The sequence below is a fragment of the Rhodnius prolixus genome, unplaced genomic scaffold, assembly GCF_049639745.1.
Source record: "Rhodnius prolixus isolate KJV_2025 unplaced genomic scaffold, Rpr scaffold_3, whole genome shotgun sequence".
In the NCBI taxonomy this organism is placed as follows: domain Eukaryota; kingdom Metazoa; phylum Arthropoda; class Insecta; order Hemiptera; family Reduviidae; genus Rhodnius; species Rhodnius prolixus.
The window spans coordinates 5,076,821-5,094,957 of record NW_027411603.1 but is presented as its reverse complement, the minus strand read 5'-3'; the positions used below and the strand labels follow the sequence as shown (position 1 = coordinate 5,094,957).

General features: G+C 30.9%; 2 protein-coding genes across 6 annotated transcripts in view; both read right to left on the bottom strand.

Moving 5' to 3' along the window:
- Lis-1 (LisH and WD40 domain-containing Lis-1) overlaps window positions 1-5,514 on the bottom strand; it is a 62,446-nt gene extending 56,932 nt beyond the window's left edge. Inside the window, exon 1 of one of the 2 annotated variants that reach the window (XM_074124749.1) lies at window positions 5,355-5,514. The gene's annotated coding sequence lies outside the window, so the exon portion shown is untranslated. Of the gene's footprint in view, window positions 1-5,328 lie in introns of both variants that reach the window. The other variant, XM_074124750.1, reaches the window with a different exon arrangement.
- A 1,910-nt stretch (window positions 5,515-7,424) lies between these two features.
- LOC141452513 (U6 small nuclear RNA (adenine-(43)-N(6))-methyltransferase) lies at window positions 7,425-16,178 on the bottom strand. 4 transcript variants are annotated; one of them, XR_012457437.1, is made up of 7 exons: window positions 13,658-13,979; window positions 13,036-13,252; window positions 12,335-12,475; window positions 11,331-11,574; window positions 10,529-10,811; window positions 9,864-10,037; window positions 7,716-7,869 (listed from the first exon to the last, which is right to left on the bottom strand). XR_012457437.1 is itself a non-coding variant. In XM_074124748.1 (6 exons), exons 2-6 carry the CDS (start codon window positions 13,112-13,114, stop codon window positions 7,450-7,452), a joined length of 1,167 nt encoding a protein of 388 aa, XP_073980849.1. In that variant the 5' UTR covers window positions 13,115-13,252; window positions 15,910-16,178; the 3' UTR covers window positions 7,425-7,449. The 4 variants fall into 4 exon arrangements, 2 of the variants coding, with proteins under 2 accessions (XP_073980849.1, XP_073980848.1); XR_012457438.1 differs by lacking the exon at window positions 7,716-7,869 and adding an exon at window positions 8,273-8,443; XM_074124748.1 differs by lacking the exons at window positions 9,864-10,037; window positions 13,658-13,979 and adding an exon at window positions 15,910-16,178 and having other exon boundaries at window positions 7,425-7,869.
- Window positions 16,179-18,137: the final 1,959 nt, after the last annotated feature.

Here is an 18,137-nt window from a genome sequence, read left to right as displayed (position 1 = left end):
CTGATCGATCTACTGGACTCAGCACACTCATGAGACCACTCACCCTATAACTGCCCCCAAATTAAGTAAATAGCTTTCCCAGATTTCCTACCAAAGCGACCAACGTACCTTTCTCCCAATGTAACAAATAATAATAATAATGATAATAGTAATAATAATAAATAGGGAAGGGATCAGCTATGCGGTTAACGTACTGGACTCCCTAATCTAACCACACGGAGGTCCCGGGTTCGAATCCAGCAGCTGACCCTTAGATTTTCTCTTCCTAGGAGCTTCTTACAGCTCACTGTCCGGTGATGGACAGTGTTGTCTGTAACGAGAGAACACTGTCCGGAGGCCGGCAGTGCACTGGAAAAAGCTCCGGACGCCAATAACCTCAGCTGTTGATGCGCCTTAAATCATTAAAAAAAAAAAATAATAAATAATAAAAAAGTTAACTTCAAAATCTATTTTTCCCAAAAATTAAAAAGTCAAAATTCGAAAATCTGCCTGATTACAGTCCGTCCTATTAAGATGTAAGAGGGGGTAATAACAAAGTCAAGTTTCTTTAGCAATGAAACCATAATCAAGCGTAAAAGGACAAATAGAATTTCTAAAATAAAAATAAACCTGAATTTGTAATAAGAATAGAGAAAATAAACATTGGTGAACATTTGCATAAGTTAGTTAACAATAAACATAATCCCTTTAAAACTTTCAATATAGACTAAATTTAAAAAAAAAAAGCTTAAATATGTTACGGTTATGAGAATAAAAGTTGGGTTTTTTACATATATCTGAAGAAAAGATTGAAATAGACAAAATGTAAACCAGGTTTCGAAGTTCCATAAAAAAGACAAGGATCTAAGGCGCCAGTTTGGTTAAGAAAAATATAAAATCGATAAAATTGTCACTAGATAAAACTCCATGAATTAGTTTGTGTTCTTTGTAACTGCTTTTTTTAAAAAAAGATATCTTTCTAAAAAGATATCTAAACGCAGACAAAACAAAAACAAAAAAAAATTAAAAGAAAGTAGGTATATTAGAATCAGTTTTTATTTATAAAAAATTGAAAAAGTTGACAATAAAGATTTCAATAACTCTCCAAAATCCGAAATTAATTATGAATTCCCTTTCTCTAAAAAGCTATAAAAGTTATAAAAAAAAAAAATCAAATTAATGGTGTTAAAGAGAGAAATTATAATAGTTTATGAACTTTCATAAATTTTAATATATAATAAAAAGTCAATAATAATAGTATTTGTTTCTTTTATAAATAAATATAATTTATTTTATTAATAAATTTAATTACATCTGACGAACATAACGTTCAATACTTCAAAGTTATTGAAGCCGCAAGTTATTTAGTGTTCAATCTAAAGCCCTACCTTACAACCTGCATTGTGTGCTTTATACATACAATTGTTCTGTCTGAATCCTTAAAAAACTTAAAAATAAAACAGTGGATCTTTGATTATAGTGACGAAGAATGGTAGAAAAATGACGTGAAGGAAACATCTTTCAAGGTATCTCTATTTGTATTTTTATTGGACGTTCGGTTAAATAAAGTCCATCTTCAGCCTATGTGTGAATATTACGTAGTATTAACACATTACATGTATCTTATACTAACAACACTTCATAATTCCACATCTATATAATGTGACAGACATTCACTGAAATTACCACAATGCTTTTAGAGAAACGTAATTTGAACTACTATATTTCAAGAAAATGAAATTGTTAAAAATTTGTATTATCTATTAATTCTATAATAATGGCACAGACAAAATCCCAATATTTGGAGGAGTCTAAATAAAATTGAATATGTACTCTTGACTACACGCTGGGCCCGGATTTAGATGAAAAGAGGCCCTAGGCTATTCCACTTATGAGGCCTTTTCACCTCCCATTTTTAAGTTTGTAAATTACAGGAGAGATAATAAAATATATCACTACTGTGATATTATATCAATATGTTAAATGAAACATGTTGTTATTGGTACTGTTTTTAGAATAGTGTAATTTTAATTTTGCTAACAATTTGAATGTAGGCCCCCTCTTGATCTTGAGGCCCTAGGCTGAAGCCTAGTTAGCGTGTAAGAAAATCCGGCCCTGACTACACGCATACCTAGATAAAATAAGATTACGCTAGAGGAAACATTAGTATAAAGTAAAGTTCAACTAAATCCGAACCGATAAATTGTTAGCCCAAAATCATCACATAGAATGAAAAGTACAGAAAATCCAATACGTAAGCATTAAGGTTAAGTATATAGTTATAACTACTTTTCCTTTATGGTAATTTCAAATAAATATGGCGCAGTTATATAATTGAAAACGAAGTAATTATAAAGTAAGATATATACGTTAGTGTAAGATTTAATAAACGTTTAATATCAGCTTGTTGCAGATCAAAGGCTGAAGGAGCTTCTTCTTAGACCGAAACGTCCCATAAAAATAGTATAAAAAGAATAGTCAAGTCTACGAATCAAGAACCTACTTAGAGAAATCCAATTTTATTCCTTAAATACCAATAAAAATCAAGGATCAATCAAAAACTTGCTCAAGAAATTCAAAAAATAGACAAAAATTCTTTAACCTAAACATTGTGAAGTAGATACGATTTTCTTGCAGCAAAAAACAGAAAAAATTATTTACATTAATTATAGGCACTTCTTTAGATGTAAAAAATTTCATCACTCAGAATAAAATGAACGTATATGGGGCAGTAATTAGAATTCATTAGGGCTACCCCACTGATTAATTCACTTAGTTATATCTGAACATACCGGACATAATAATCAGATCAACTGGAAGCAAAATCTACAGCTGTTAAGTCGTCCTTGTTCAGCAGGGATGGAGAAGTTGGATCGTGCAAGAAGTTGCAAAGATGACCAAATAAATGAAGATCAAGGAAAAATTTGTAAACATACATATGGCTGCAGCAATGTATTGACGGTGGAAAACAGAAGAGCATATTAGAGTCTTATGACAAAAGAATTTTCTTAACTGACTAAATGGATGTGACCCTAACACTTTTTTTTTTTCTCACCTGCCTCATTATTATGATTCAGAACATCACAAACTACCTGCCAGATCTTTGAGGCACAATGGTTAAGTTTACAACGTACAAGCTCTCAAACCTTCAAAGAAAAAAAAAGAAGCTTCTGACGAAGAGCGTAAATGATGAATCAGCAATGAAGATTTCTCTTGAGATCGCAAAAAAAAAAAAAAACGCCCTCTTGAAATATTAATAATTTTCCAAATTAAATAATTTTATCTTTTTGTAATAAGTTTCTTTAATTGGACTAAACAAGATAAGAACATATGCAAGCCTACCTATAAACTGCACTGCCTTATTGCAAAATGTAATTAGTTTTTTTCTTTTCTTTTATGGTATGACTAATAAAGAAATAAACAATAGCAGTAAAAATAAAAACTTCAACTTAAAGGATAAACTTATAACCAAAAGTCTTCAAAAAGTAAATGAAAATCAAGGTTTAGAATTGAAGGCAAAACTTGAAACTCATAACTTTAAACAAGAATGCGTTCTAAGTTAACATAACTTGCACGGGGGAAAAAATTAGATTTTTCACCATGATTTGTAAGTAATATGGTACCTAAAAAATGAAGTTTCACCAAATATTATAAGTCTAATACTCTGATCAAACTGATTAAATAATAAAAATCTCTGAAGATGTAGTATTTAATTCCAAAACCGTCCAGAAGGATAGACCAAAAGAAAACAAGCAACCATTTGATGGAAAAACAATCGATACAATCATGTTTGTTCACAAAAAAGAGCCAGTTAACAATTTCTGTTATGTTACTTTCACACAATAATGTTAAGTAACTCCGTTCAAAGTCAGTTCGTTCACAAAAAAACCATTACATCAATACTTTGACTTTGGTTAATGTTAAAATATATATGTCACACTATCAATGAGCAAGCAACCAACCCTATCAGAAGTTTTGTATTATCTCCGTTAAGTCATACAAACAAAAAACTTACAGGTATTATAAGAAAAAAACGTAAATTTCTAAAAATGACTACTAAAAATTACAATTGTACCAAGACTAAACAAAACCTTTTTGCTGCTACATTCTTAATAATCCTTAATTCTCAAAACTATATTCTTAATCCTGTCATCGTGAAAAATGATTTTCTTTTTATTCCAAGAAAAATAATAAGTCAAAATTTCTAAAATTATAAGCTTTTCAATTTTAACCAGTCGGCAAGCTTAAAAAATACCTACATCACTTCCTTGTCACGGAAAACAAGGATGTAACATAAATTACTGATAATGCTTAAAAAATTGCCATGTTATTTATCTTTGATACACTCGAACAAAATATGACTAAGAGAAATTTCTAAGTATTGTTTGGAATGTTCAGTAATAAGCTAAATGTTCCCAAAGCTTGAGATATATTTAAAAAATAAAATCTAATAGTTAAAACTAAATAAATACTGACAAATTATACATTTGATGTTTTACTCTATCGATTCCTAATATATTTTCAACAGGAGACATTATCAATGGTTTACTGAAAAAAAGAAAGAGAAGATTCGAAAGGTTTCTTCCCTTAGTATTGATCCAATTTGCCCTTGGGGCAGCCCTATTCTATAGCACACCTCCTCCTACACATGACTTGGTCATCACATAAAAATTTTAACAACCTTTTCAATTCCATTATGGACAATCAAGAACAATTGTTTAAAAAACAAAGAATTAGAAAAACAAAAAATACCTTATTGGAAGTACGCAAAAGGTTAGGGGTGTCGATTTTAATTGTTCAAAACAGGAAAGCCAACACTTGTGGAAAATTCAATTAAATTATAAAAATAAAGTACAACTTCTAAAAATTGAAGAATGCATCCAAAAAAAAATGAAAGGAACACACTACACCTACAGGGGAATTAGAATTAAACTTCAGGTTATAAGAGTGAAAGTAATAATAGCCCAGCAAAATAACTACATTTATTAGAATTATAGAACGATTAAGCGGTTATTCCAAGGTAGAAAAAAAAGAATACGATTTATTCAAGAAGTAATGCAACATTAAAATAAAACCAGAAATTCACAATAGAATAAAAAGGAAACGCTGAATCATCAGTTATTATTAAGCTTTATGCTTCAAAACGTTGTAAAAAAATAAAAAATAAAAGAAATATCAAAGTATAAGTAAACTATCACTTTTTCTTACTGGTATAAAAATTATAATATACATTATCAATAATACTGCCATCTTTGAAAGCCAGACAAAACATATTGCAGACATTACGTAGTTATTGGTTAATTTTTTACTTTTCTAACCAAATCTTTTCCATCAAAAGAATCTACTCACTTATTGGAAAAAATTCTTGTACTCACCAAAATTCCACGAAAAGACCAATAAATAATAGTATAAAAAAAGTTCTTCTTCAACAAAACACACACTTAAAACAAGGACCGAAGCCACGAACAAAATCGTTACCTAAACTGCTAATACCACAAGAGCTCCACTAGAGACCGCTCATGATTCATGAACAGAACAGCTGATGTACTAATGCCTTCAAGATTTCATTGATTTTCTTATATTATGAATCACAAATTATCTTTTATCTTTAACAATTATTTATTTTTCTTTCTAGTAAGCGGAAACATTGTGATATTGTCAAAATTTCCATGTTGTTTTTTACAATTTGAGGTCCCCCTATGTTAAAAAAGATAAATTTTTTCAAGTTAAGGGTTATTCCTTTTTCAATTTTTTCTCTTTTTAACTGCTCTTAAAATGAAAAAGAGCAGAATGCTCTTGGTTCATGAAATAGATAAAAACCATAAAAGTGTTAAGGAAACATTAAACTTTCCTCTTTACACGTACCTTCGCTTCCCTATGGGTACCCTAGTCTAACAGCCCGAAAAAACTGACGTTGACATCCCTAACAGCCATTCTGAACATAATGTGGACCTGCGGAGATAACTAACATCAACTGATATTGCAACAATTTGTATTCAGCTGCACACACGCCTATGTTCTATGACAAAACTTACAGCTAGAGAAACAATAATAGATCTTTAAGTTCACGGTGGTATTGGAATTAAGACATCCCTCTTCCATTTACGACAACTTCAATTTACTGACAGTTATTTTTCAATCAATTGAGATTTACCGAAATTAAAATCATGTAATCCTTCGGTAATCATTTTCTTCCATTCATTCTAATCGGTTATAACTTTTAAATACATTCATATTTCAATGTTAGCTCTGCTATAGATTTAAGCACATAGATGTTGGTGGAGAATATTATGTCTGAAATGGTGCATCTAAATACCTGTATAAGTCGTCAAACATTTGTTTCCTTTCTACAACATAACGTGGACATATTATTATATGTTTGAAATCATTGCAAACTACGCAAAAAGGAGAGGACCTTTTGTTGATCCTGCGAAGATACGATCCGCACACAGCGTGGTTCGTTCTCAGCCTGCTTATTGTCGTAACAACCCATTTATTAGTGACAGTTCCCTTAAATCATGGTTGTCTAGGTAACTGATCTGCCATAGTTTTATAGAATCTCTAGTACTTTGAATTTAAAGAACGATTTCTCCAAGAATCATTAGCATTTCATTCACAAAAACACCAAAACCAATAATGTTGACACACCAATAAGTGTGGTTAATGTAAATGTAACAGCAGAAGTTATAGAGCATTCGGGATGGGTAGCCATTGGAAAACATAATTCTTACCAAAATTAAATAATTTATAGCTGGCAATAAAAACTAAAATTGTACCGAATTTTGGTAATTAAAACAAGCTTGACTATCATAGTATTTTTAGTAGACGAGACTGTACAATTAAATATTTTGAATTTTCGTCTTCAAAATGAAAATAACACTACCTTTGGAAAAGGTTTCACTAAACATGTTTAATCTTTCTTTTTATTTATTAGGGCATTAAAAAATGTAAGTTTAGTGATTATTGGAAAAAGAGAAGCACAACAATGACATAAAACCATTCATCTACGAGACAATAACTTCTGGGCTAAATAAAAGTAGTTATATAAATAATTACGTTCTATTATTTACAAAAGTACTATTTTATATTACTAACCATAATGGATACCACATCAAAACATAAAATCACACTTAGTCCACCTTTTACGATTCCAACCAATACAATAGAGGACCCAACGAAAATATGCATTTCTTTTTCATTTTTAGACGTGCCAACATCTGAGGTGATTACGTTTTGGCTTCTCAACAAATTGCTCAGAGTAACTTTACTCTTTTAAAAGAGGCTTAGAAAATAGTAAAAAAGTTGGACACCTCCGACCTAAATTCTCTATCATTGTACTATCTCCACCTACATATTTTTTAAAGTAATAAATATTTAGTTAAAATCTAGGTTGAAGAACATGTATCACTTTTTAACCATGAAAAGTACAGTAAAAGGAAGTAACGTGTGTTTAACACAGATGTTTTATTATTACTTAAATTCATTTTTTATACATTGTAATAGCTGATGAGAACAATCTTTACCACCATTACCATTTAAGTAAATTATTTCTAAATTCAATTCATTTCCCAAATCTTTTAATGCTAATGACGCAACTAAGTAATACACATCATTTTGTTCAGTTTTTAATTTTTTTTGCACAGAACTTTCTTTAGTGTCACAAGTTCGTTTTGAAACATTTCCAGAAGTTACTACTTCGTTTTTACTAGAGCCTTCGCTGGACCCATCATTTATTAATTTAGGATTGTCTTCATTGCTTTGACTAGATTGTAGTAGAGCTTTTCTTTTTTCTTCTCGTCTTCTCCGTCTGCTGTTAACCCAGGTGTTAGATCGTGCTTTCAGAGTCATTATTAGAATACCTTCTTCTCGTAACTCAATTTCGGATGCAATCTAAAATTAAAAAAAAGAAACATAAAAACACAAAACCTTAAAAACAATTTATCAGCAAATAAAGCTCAAAGCTAACTTTTTTTTTAGGATTATGGTCGACCTGAAGGACAAGATTTAGATTTAGATTTATATGGTGGGACGGGACCCATGCCCCCCAGGCACCGCAGCCACCCCTTGTGCCTTCCCCTTTTAAGTCTAGTAGATGAAACCTCCCCTTCTAAGAAGGTTGAGGGCTTTCCCTACCAGTTCCATATGCGCTACAATCTTCTCTGGTCTCAAGGTACCAAAGATTTCGTAGCGCAGTCTCTCGATTGTAAAGCAATCGAATAACAGGTGAGAGGCCGTTACTTCCTCTTCCTGGCACAATCTGCACATCGGTTCCGAGCTAATAAGCCTTACCTTGTGAATAGGCCTGTAATCAGAGTGATCTGATTCCTGCCCAAACCTAGAATCACTTTGGTTCTTTGTTTGCACAACAAGGGCATAACACTCTTGCTGTGTTTGACCCCAGGAAGCATCACCCAGTACTTTTCATGTTCTCTCCAGATCCAGTCTCTGAGAGCCTCACGAACACCTGAGGGACAAACAATAGGAACATTTTTTTTTTTTAATTTATTCTTCGAAGCTCTTGGCGGATTCTTTTAGTTAAGAGACCGATTCTCTTCTTGAAAGAATAACTGACACCGATAGAAGCCTAACATCTGAGGGGACTACTTCAGAACTTTTAGGATGACGAAGTTTTGACACTAGTTTATACTCCTTCTATTTATATTTATCTTCCACGAACTTAATGTAATGGAACTGAATATTTTTTTTTATCTCTGAGAGACACAATTTAACTTTTTGATTAAAGAATTTACCGACGAATTTGTAGACGTCGAAAAAATGGATATCTTCTTTCAACTTTTCCTCCCCAAGAGATGCATTAAGAAAGATTTTCACAAATTAATCATTTAAAAATTCCAAGCTTTTGCAAAAAGAAAATTAAAATGAACTTCTCAGTCAATTACTATGACGAAAATATGGAAAATTTATTCTATCTTCTTAATGCTTAACAAAAATTTATTAAACATGAAAAATAAACTGCAAAAAAGAAGAGATAGAAACCATAAGTTACTTAAATTTAAAATTTCATATGTCCTTACAATAAATAAATGACTGTTTTGTTACTATAAATAAAAGAATTCACAGCGTTTGTCGTAAAAGAGTAAGCAAATTTTTTCTTCCCGACAAATCGAATGCGATAAGCTTTTTAACGTTTTTTTTTTTTTAAGCTTTTAAGCGCTATTTTCAACACCAACTTTATTTGTGTAGCTTCTTTTTTTGAAAGCTTTGCTGATTATGTAAAATTGTTGAGGAAAAATTTACGAATATCTAGGTTTCGTGACCGTAAATTATTGAACTAAGGATTCGAGATTGGCGAGGAATCAAATAAAAACAACAGCTCGTCTTTTTGCCAACGTTTCGACAAATATATTGTCTCTTCTTCAGGGCCTGGATATTACAAATACAAACAATTTAGAGAATCAGTAACACAGAAAATCAAATCTAAATTGTTTGTATATTTTGTATTTGTAATATCCAGGCCCTGAAGAAGACAATACGAGTATATTTGTCGAAACGTTGGCAAAAAGACGAGTTTTGTTTTTATTTGACCGATTCCTCGCCAATCACAGAATCCTTAGTTGGAAAAATTTACCATATTTACAAGTGGCCACTTCTCCATAAAAGAGAACAGAAATCCATTGTTAAAATGGATTTTAGTAATAATGTTTTTTTCCGAGTAAAAGATAGCCAAGTTAACTTTGGCAATCATCTCAAAGCAAATAAATACTTAACAAAAAAACTTAAAATTTCAGAAAAAAATAAATAAAATAAAAGAAATTCTCTCCAGATGATCGAATTTTCAGCATTTTAAAGTCGTCTACTTTAAGAAAAAGAAGATCTGTTGGATAATTAATGGTAAGATTCTTTTAATACAGCGATTTGATTACCTGTTTTTACAAAATGCTATTTATTTAGAAGCTATGCAGCAAAGGTTTCAGCAGCTGCAAGGCGTTTAAGATCTTCATTCGGCTAATAAGCGATTCATATTTCACAAAGGGATCTCTTTATCTTTGTTAAATGTCTTCATTCCATCATCATTTGTAATTACTTTCATCATTTCGCTGTATTGCAAAAGATAAAAACCATATTGAACTTGCTAAAATTTAGAAAATAGATAAAGTGGAGGTTCAACGCAGAAAACTTTACGCCTTGCTATCAACCAACCATTTTTTTTAGCGGCATGAATAATTTTGCGAAGCTAAGATTATTTTGTAAATGGTTAAGGTGATAAAACTATTATCGAATATTCAATATAAAAAAAAATGTAGGGAAATCTTCACAAACTGTTTACTTTTAACTAACTCTAGCTATTCAATTGGAGAGTTTTCTTTCCCTTGAGAAAATTGGATCACGTTCCAGGAAATATTTAGCTCCCATATGTGAATAATCTTGGAGCATAACTACGAATGATACGTCTCCAAGAGAGTTAACTGAGATATAAATCAATAATTTAAAATTCAATGAAAAAAAATATTGAAATTGCCCTTCAATTTCAGCTCAAACAAAAGCAAATTAAAAACAAATTTTGAAATAAAGTATTTTATTCACTAACCTCAAGTTTTTTAAAAAAATCTAAAAGTTTTTGTTCAACTAGAAGAAATGTTAAACTTTCACTTAATGGAACACTATAATTATAGGAAACTGATTGTTTCTTATTTTGTGGCTTAAATCCAGTTGATAAATCCAAAGTGAGATCATACGTCCACGCAAGTCCCCATCTAGTTGTACGACCCTGGCAAAACATCGTTGTAGCGTACGATGCAACTTTTTTCTGCTTTAGATAATCTTTTAGTGGGCTCAAGCTGGATTTACAACCAAGCATTACTGTGTAAATTCTGGAAATAAAGAAAGCAATATGGTTTTATATATAATCTATAACTAATTTAGTTTTATTTATTATTTATTAATTTAAAGGCGTTATCTTTAGTTATCAGAGATACTCCTTGTAGAAATAACATAAAATTAAACCTTGAATTCAACGTTATCTTGTAAGCATAACAGTGTAGTTTACAACAAGAGTATTATTTTGTTTCTTTTTGAGGGCTAAACCTTAAGCTCTGTCAAGTACAAGTAACAAAGGGATGCCAGCTACCTAAATTTTTAGTTTCTTATTTACACCTAATTATTGACTACATTTACGTTTACATCGCAATAATCGATTAGCTTTACTTTTTTTTTGGCAGTGATAGATCAACAGTGTCCAAAACTTCAGATGTTTTATTTTCTGCCCAAAATGTTTTTATAAACATTGAAATTTATCACAATCTATACTTAAATTTGAGTATATCAACCATTGTTAATAACTAAATTGATGATCCATTCTTTAAAATATTTATAAAATAAAAAAATAAAACCTGATAGAATTGAACACTTTAGTGCTATCGTCAATTATTGTTTTAACAAAGGAGATTTCTCCGCCTTTGGTAGCCAATTCCACGTTCGTACCGCTAGGAGCATTTCTAGGTTCTGAGCATAATTCATGGCGTCTCTTGGATTCCCTGTCATCTCCAAAAAATGGTGGATTACACATGCAGAAGTCATACTTTATATTTTCATTCAGTGCTCCACACAAATATGTTCCTTCTTCAACTTTTTTCACTAAAATTAAAATAATTATTTCAATGAGTACAAATATGTTAATTAAGTGATCATGTTCGTATGCTTGAATAATTGGATTGGCTTTGTAAAGCAGATTTCGTCGATACTCAAGGCACAATACACAAGACGACATACCATTCCTGTAGGAATATAATAATTCTTATACAGGCTACCGTAGTGCCACACGTTTATTAGAAAAGAGACTAGCCCATGATTAAAAGGTAACATTAAACCTTATGGAACTCCACAAATCTTGCGATGTGCTAGGCCTACAATTTGGGGAGCTTGAAAGTTAAATGGTGAATGAAAATAATGAATGTGTCGCTAATTATCAACACAGTAGAGCGAAAGCGCAAAATTAAGTTGAAAAGAAATATTTACACAACTCTTCCAATTCTGAAAAAATAGAGCAAAACGCAAAGATACTTTATTGTATATATATAATTTCAGTTCCAACTTGAACATTCCATTCGTAGCATACCTTACAAAACCACTCCATAAAAGACTCCACCACAAAACCAGGCATTCAAGACAACCTACACATCTCCCAATTTATCAACCCTGACCATTCCTGGAAAAACTCAGAAGAGATTTGAAACACAATTAACAAGAGACTTCAATGTGCTCAGAAAAGCGATGGAACATTAACATTTCATTAAATCCACTTCTTCGATTAGGCTTACGTTATCAGGAACCACCAATTCTTCAATTTTATCCACACAGTTAACGAGTAATTACATATAAAATCAAATACACTTACCTTCAATGTCTGTTTCTAATTTATTCCTCTTGACATTATCAATTGCACATTGATAATTCTCTGGATCGATTTCTGTGGCCAACATGCGCCACGAGAAGTATCTGCTGGCAAGTAACGCATAAATGCAACAAGCTCCTGCACCTAATAAAATATTTCACTTTTATTGTAAAATGGTTTTTGGATTGTAACATTTTCTTTGAGCTTTAAATCTTAAGACTGGAAAAAAGTTAGATAATTGTAAACTGTTTGTGAACTAGTTAACTTTCTCTGATCCTTCGTTAAAGAAAGGAAAGGAACTTTGCAGATTTTTTATATTCAATATTCACAGGAAATATTAGGTTATCTGAATATTAAAATCTACTGTGTCCGTAAAGAAGCAATCATACATATTTACACTCATAACGGTAGCTCAGACGAAGATGATTTCCAAGAATCATAGTTTTTGATGACAGAGGTCACTGACAAAAATAACAATAATGAATTTTAAAGTTTAAGTAAACAGATGCAACAGGCCTTATGCTGAACTCTGTCAATGAGGGTAAGAAAAGTCTTTGGACATCAATCCTCTTAATCCTCAACCGTTCTTTTACTGTTTACCAAGTTTTGGGTAAAATATATTTTCTTTTGAATTGTATATTAGTTTAAAATAAGCTTCAGATATGTTCTTGAATTATAATTTTTGTGTTTAAAGAAATACAAACCAATGTCAACTCCAAGCACAGAATGTTCTTCAGTTTTGTACATATTAATTAGATCTTCCAACCATAATAAGTAGTTCATCCGTAGTGGAAGTGTTGGAACAAGTCGGCCTTCTACTATATTCACATCTAAATTGAAATCCTTGTGTAAAAGGGACTTAGTTAAACTCCATACGGCGCCTTCGTCTTTAAAGTTCAATTTTACCTTACCACTCAAATCCTATAAAGTAAATCCAACACTCAAACGACTGCAAAGCATACATAAATTTTAATACATTCAATTAATACTATTAACAAATCTAATTCTGGCACTTAATCTAGTTTTGTAGGAATGGAACTTTTTAATTTTTATTCATTTGTCTTATCCGTAATATGCTGATAGTTCATGTAATTAAATGTACTGAACTGAGCAAACTTCAGTTGAAATTAATGTTTACACTTAAGCGACGTACCAGAATTAGGCAGACTCCAAATTTCTAGTTATCTAAAGAAAAATTTAACACTTCACAGATCCTCTGACACTTAATACATTGAATAATTACCGATCATTTTTGGTTATGTTAAACAATCCCTCGATTAAAAAAAAAATGAAACCATGAAAATAATTATGATAAAAAAAAAATACCTGATTGGCATGTTTTCTAAATTCTGGATAATCAAGGGCTAATTTCTTGAAGTCTGGTGGATTTCTATAAGGATTCCTAGGGTGCATAAACTTATTCATAGACATTTTTTGTAATCGCTACGGAACGTATAGTTCACATCTAAAATGAAATCCTTGTGTAAAAGGGACTTAGTTAAACTCCATACGGCTCCTTCGTCTTTAAAGTTCACATTATCATATAATGCTCGACTATTTTTATATTTTGAAATAAACAGTTACAACTAACAGACACCAATTACTATCAACCTTCTCGAAGGTTATAGTTAGGGGGGACATTCCAATACTTCAGATACGATACCAGTAGCTAATCGTTTCTCAAATACTTGGTATCGCGCACTCGATACTTCAACAATTTACGATATTCGATATCGATATTTATGAGTAGGTAAAGGTATTACTCTTCCCCCCACACAGCTGTAGTTTTTTGTCGAAGCAGAATATTTGGAAACGGGCGGTCTTTGAATTTTGATACAAGACTTGTTACAGCTGAAGGTACGATAGACATACGGCAAACATAGGTAGGATGAAGTTTTCAAACAATATGAAATAACTTTCTTATGATGCGCAAACTGCAAGCCCAAAGTTTTCAATGCTTTTTGTATTTATTTATTTTTTTTTGTGGACAAGCTCTTTTTTGACCATGGTCCAGAAGTAGTGACTGTCCAAACAAAATTTATTAGCATCTCAGTTCTCTTATCAGAACAATCTTGTTCCAATACAATTGTGTTTCAATCTTACAAAGACTGCTTAAAAATGTTATTACAGTCAACAGTAAATTCATAAAAATTTTATAGGTACAAAATAAAAGTAAAAAGTTTAAATAAATTCCTTATTTCTATTTACTAGCTGTAGCAGTGATATATAAATAAAAATTAATACATTTAAAAAAATAGCACTCAGTCAAAAAATATAAACATTTAAATCAATAAAAATCCAATAAATTCACGATCAACTAGTTGAGAAGTTAAAAACTGCATCGTATTTACTGAATTGCTTTCAAAATGTCCATGAAATTTCTGCTAATTATTCTAGGAATATGTTTGATTTTCTCCTGAATTCATTATTGTTCAATAATTTTAATTTTACTCATCAGTCACACTAATTGTAAATTCTCAAATTCTTTAAATAAAACCTTGACTTATCAAAATTTTTCTTGATTTTCTTCCTTCACACTTAATAAAATATAATATTTCCTTTAATCAAAGATTAATAGTAATTAATAGGCTGTAAAGTAAGGGATGTAGAGCCAAAATGAAAAATAAAGATAATTGAATAGTCATATTGTTTAATGACGTATCTAAAGCTTCTACTTATAAATTTGCTGCCCAGGATTTGTTCCTGTTAATGTAGTATAAAGATGATTCAAGTTTCTAACACCTATTTTAAAGATTGCGTGTTAAATGTGTCATAAGTAACTGCATTTAGTTACTTTTGTTGTTAGGTACCCTTTGATCAAGTATCAATGGTCTGGAGAAAGAACTGCGACAGTTCTCCTATAACTATATCATAAAGAAGTTGCTGTTTTAAAACAGATCAGTTTTTAAAAAAAGTAGGTAGTGCAAAAGAGAACCATTTCAAGAACATACAGCCCTCAAAATGCCTGAAAATGTAAGAAAACACAAACATTAAGACTATATTTGGGGCGTGAATACAGATACACATAAACTCCCTTTATTTTTAAACAAAATATTAAATGAAAACAATTTCTTAAGAAGCAGATGAACTTGATTGGAAAAATGACGATGAGATCTTTCTATTTCTCAAACTGCAAGCAAAATTGACGATAAATAAGCTGAGTGAACAATTGCAAAAAATCCGTGAAACAAAAACACATGTTACACATGAATGTCATAAAAAAGAAAAATATGTAAGAATACAAAAGCTTTTCTTGTACAGAACAACTTGAATTTCAATAAAAGATATAATTTATTTAGCATTTAAGATCCTCTGGATATCAAGTATACTTGTACATCAAGTTAAAAACAGGAAAATAGAGCCATTTATAAACATAAAATAATTATAAAAATTACATTTTTCAATTTCAAAATTTTAAACTTTTTAAAAAAAACAGAGTACAGGAATGTCTGACTTCTGTCGTGCAAGTTTTCTCATCTAAAAATCCTCCTGTGGCAAAAGAGAGATGATACTAAGGGTCTAAAAAACAAAAATCTTAATGGAAAAAATTATAATTAGAACAATATTTTCCTACCTACCTAATTTTTGATTCCACAATTATCTACTTAAAGAGAAGGAATCACCCTTCTCCACTTTCACCTTCTAACTTTGGTTTGCCCGAACAAATTGAATATCCAGAAGAAACAATTTGAAGTTTCAACTTACAACTGGAATAAGAAGCACAAAGTCCAGTGTAATTTAACTAAAACTATCGTAAATTAAGGCTTTTAATAACAGATGGTACTAATTCAAAGAACTGTCATAATTAGGAAGAGGTTATTCCAAGTTTTCTTTTTTGCTTGTATAGGTTATATAATTTTGATGTAATCAGTGACAATTTAAGTGTAACGTAAAAAAATAAAAATAAACTAAATAAAAAAAAGCCAAGGTTTTTCTTTTATTTACCAAATTTTCTAATTAAGATTCTTCATTAGAATTACTTTCATCTAAATAGTTAGCTTCCAAAAATTTTCCAGAATTTTCTTCACCAAAAATAGTTTCTAAATCAAGCTCTGAGAAATCACTTTCACTGTAATTCTTGCGTGATTCTCCAGTGTTCAATTCCTTCAATATATTGCACGCTTTTAATAAAGAATTTTTAACTTTAGCCAGATTCATCTAAAATTTAAAAAATATATATATATTTTTTTTAAAAAAACATTCTTTTCTTTCATCATTAAAAATAAAAGAAGAGTATCAACCAACCACTGAAATCATTTGGTTCGAAGCTTTTTCCAGGGAACTCGGAAGCAAGTTAAACAAAAATGAGAAACAATTTAATCGCCTTATTGTATACCTTAAAGAACGTAGAAGTGTAAGGTCTATTAAGAACCAAAGGGCTGCTTCTTTCTGGGACAGACCTTATGTCTGTTTAGGCTTCACTATTTTAAGTTCAATGAGTGAACGGTTAAACTGTAGAGTATTTGGGACTTTGGCCAACCCTTGAAATCGAAAACTTTTCGTTTAACTGTTTTTAAGAGACTTACACTGCTTTTTAAGAACATATTAACTGAATAGTCATTTATCTTTTAAGCCTCATTCTCTTTGTTCCATAAAAAGAAAACTATATAATAAGAAAAGTCACGACGATGTGCAATTAGGATACCGAATTTATAGCCAAACTGATCAGTGCTTTCAGCCAATTGATCTAGTTTAAAAGTCCACACAAAATATTGGTTTAAATCATTCAAATTCAACCTATAATTCCATAATCTACTTTTAATTGAATTAAAATTCAACAAGTAAGAAGATAACTTGTAAAATTTTCTTAATAAATGTTTAATAAGTCTTTTCATAAAACGTAATTCCATTAAATAACAATTCTGCACAATAAAATCGTGACAGCCCTGTAGTGATTCATGATTCATAAAACATGTATTAAAGGCAGGAAAAAACAAAAAACATTGTAAAGGAAACTGTTTGCATTCACAATAATTGAAAAACACTTCCTCCATTAGAAGTGAAATTTCACGAAAAGCCATGAACATATAAATCGTTAGCGCATAAAAACGTACAGACGTGAAAAAAAATGGACCACAGAGAATACCTTTCTTCACATGGGTCCATTGTCTAGAAGAAGAAGTAAAAGCACAGTAAAGCATGGTCGAGATGTCACGACGTTCTCGACCGTGAGACAAAGTCATCGGGAGAACCTCTTGGCTACTAGAAACCATGTGCGGTTCAACAACTCAACTGTACAGAGTTTTGCCAAATTAGACTAGCGATCTATGGTCAGTAGTAGACTTGCAACGTAAAAGAATGGAAAAATTTTTGTTAACGTTCGTGCAAGTTTGCCAATATCTTCCTTTGATTCCAACAGGATGTAATTACCAAATAATAGTAAGCTTGATGACTTCCAAGTAGTAATCAGTCCTATTTATTGATTTAAATGATAGTAACCAAATAATAGTAAGCTTGATGACTTCCAAGTAGTAATCAGTCCTATTTATTGATTTAAATGATAGTAACCAAATAATAGTAAGCTTGATGACTTCCAAGTAGTAATCAGTCCTATTTATTGATTTAAATGATAGTACTCCATACTCAATTATAGTCTCCGATATTAAAAATTATGCAAAAGCGAAGTGATATACAGAATGGCAGCGGATATACGAATTGTCAAAGGCGAGAAAAGGCCAATTTTGCACAGCCGTACAATCTAGTGTCCCCAAAAGACCGTGGTTTTACTGATACAAAAACTATAATAGGAAGTTTGTTAGCACAGTCATTAGAATGTGAAGGCTTAATCACAAATTATACCACCGTA

What these genes read in the sequence shown, in the direction of transcription:
- LOC141452513 (XM_074124747.1), bottom strand. Translation starts at nt 13,762, where the DNA reads ATGTCTATGAATAAGTTTATGCACCCTAGGAATCCTTATAGAAATCCA. An exon ending in TTAGAAAACATGCCAATCAG is followed by an intron (nt 13,253 to 13,657) that starts GTATTTTTTTTT and finishes TTTACTTTATAG; the next exon opens with GATTTGAGTGGTAAGGTAAA. An exon ending in AAAGTGTTCAATTCTATCAG is followed by an intron (nt 10,812 to 11,330) that starts GTTTTATTTTTT and finishes CTTTATTTCCAG; the next exon opens with AATTTACACAGTAATGCTTG.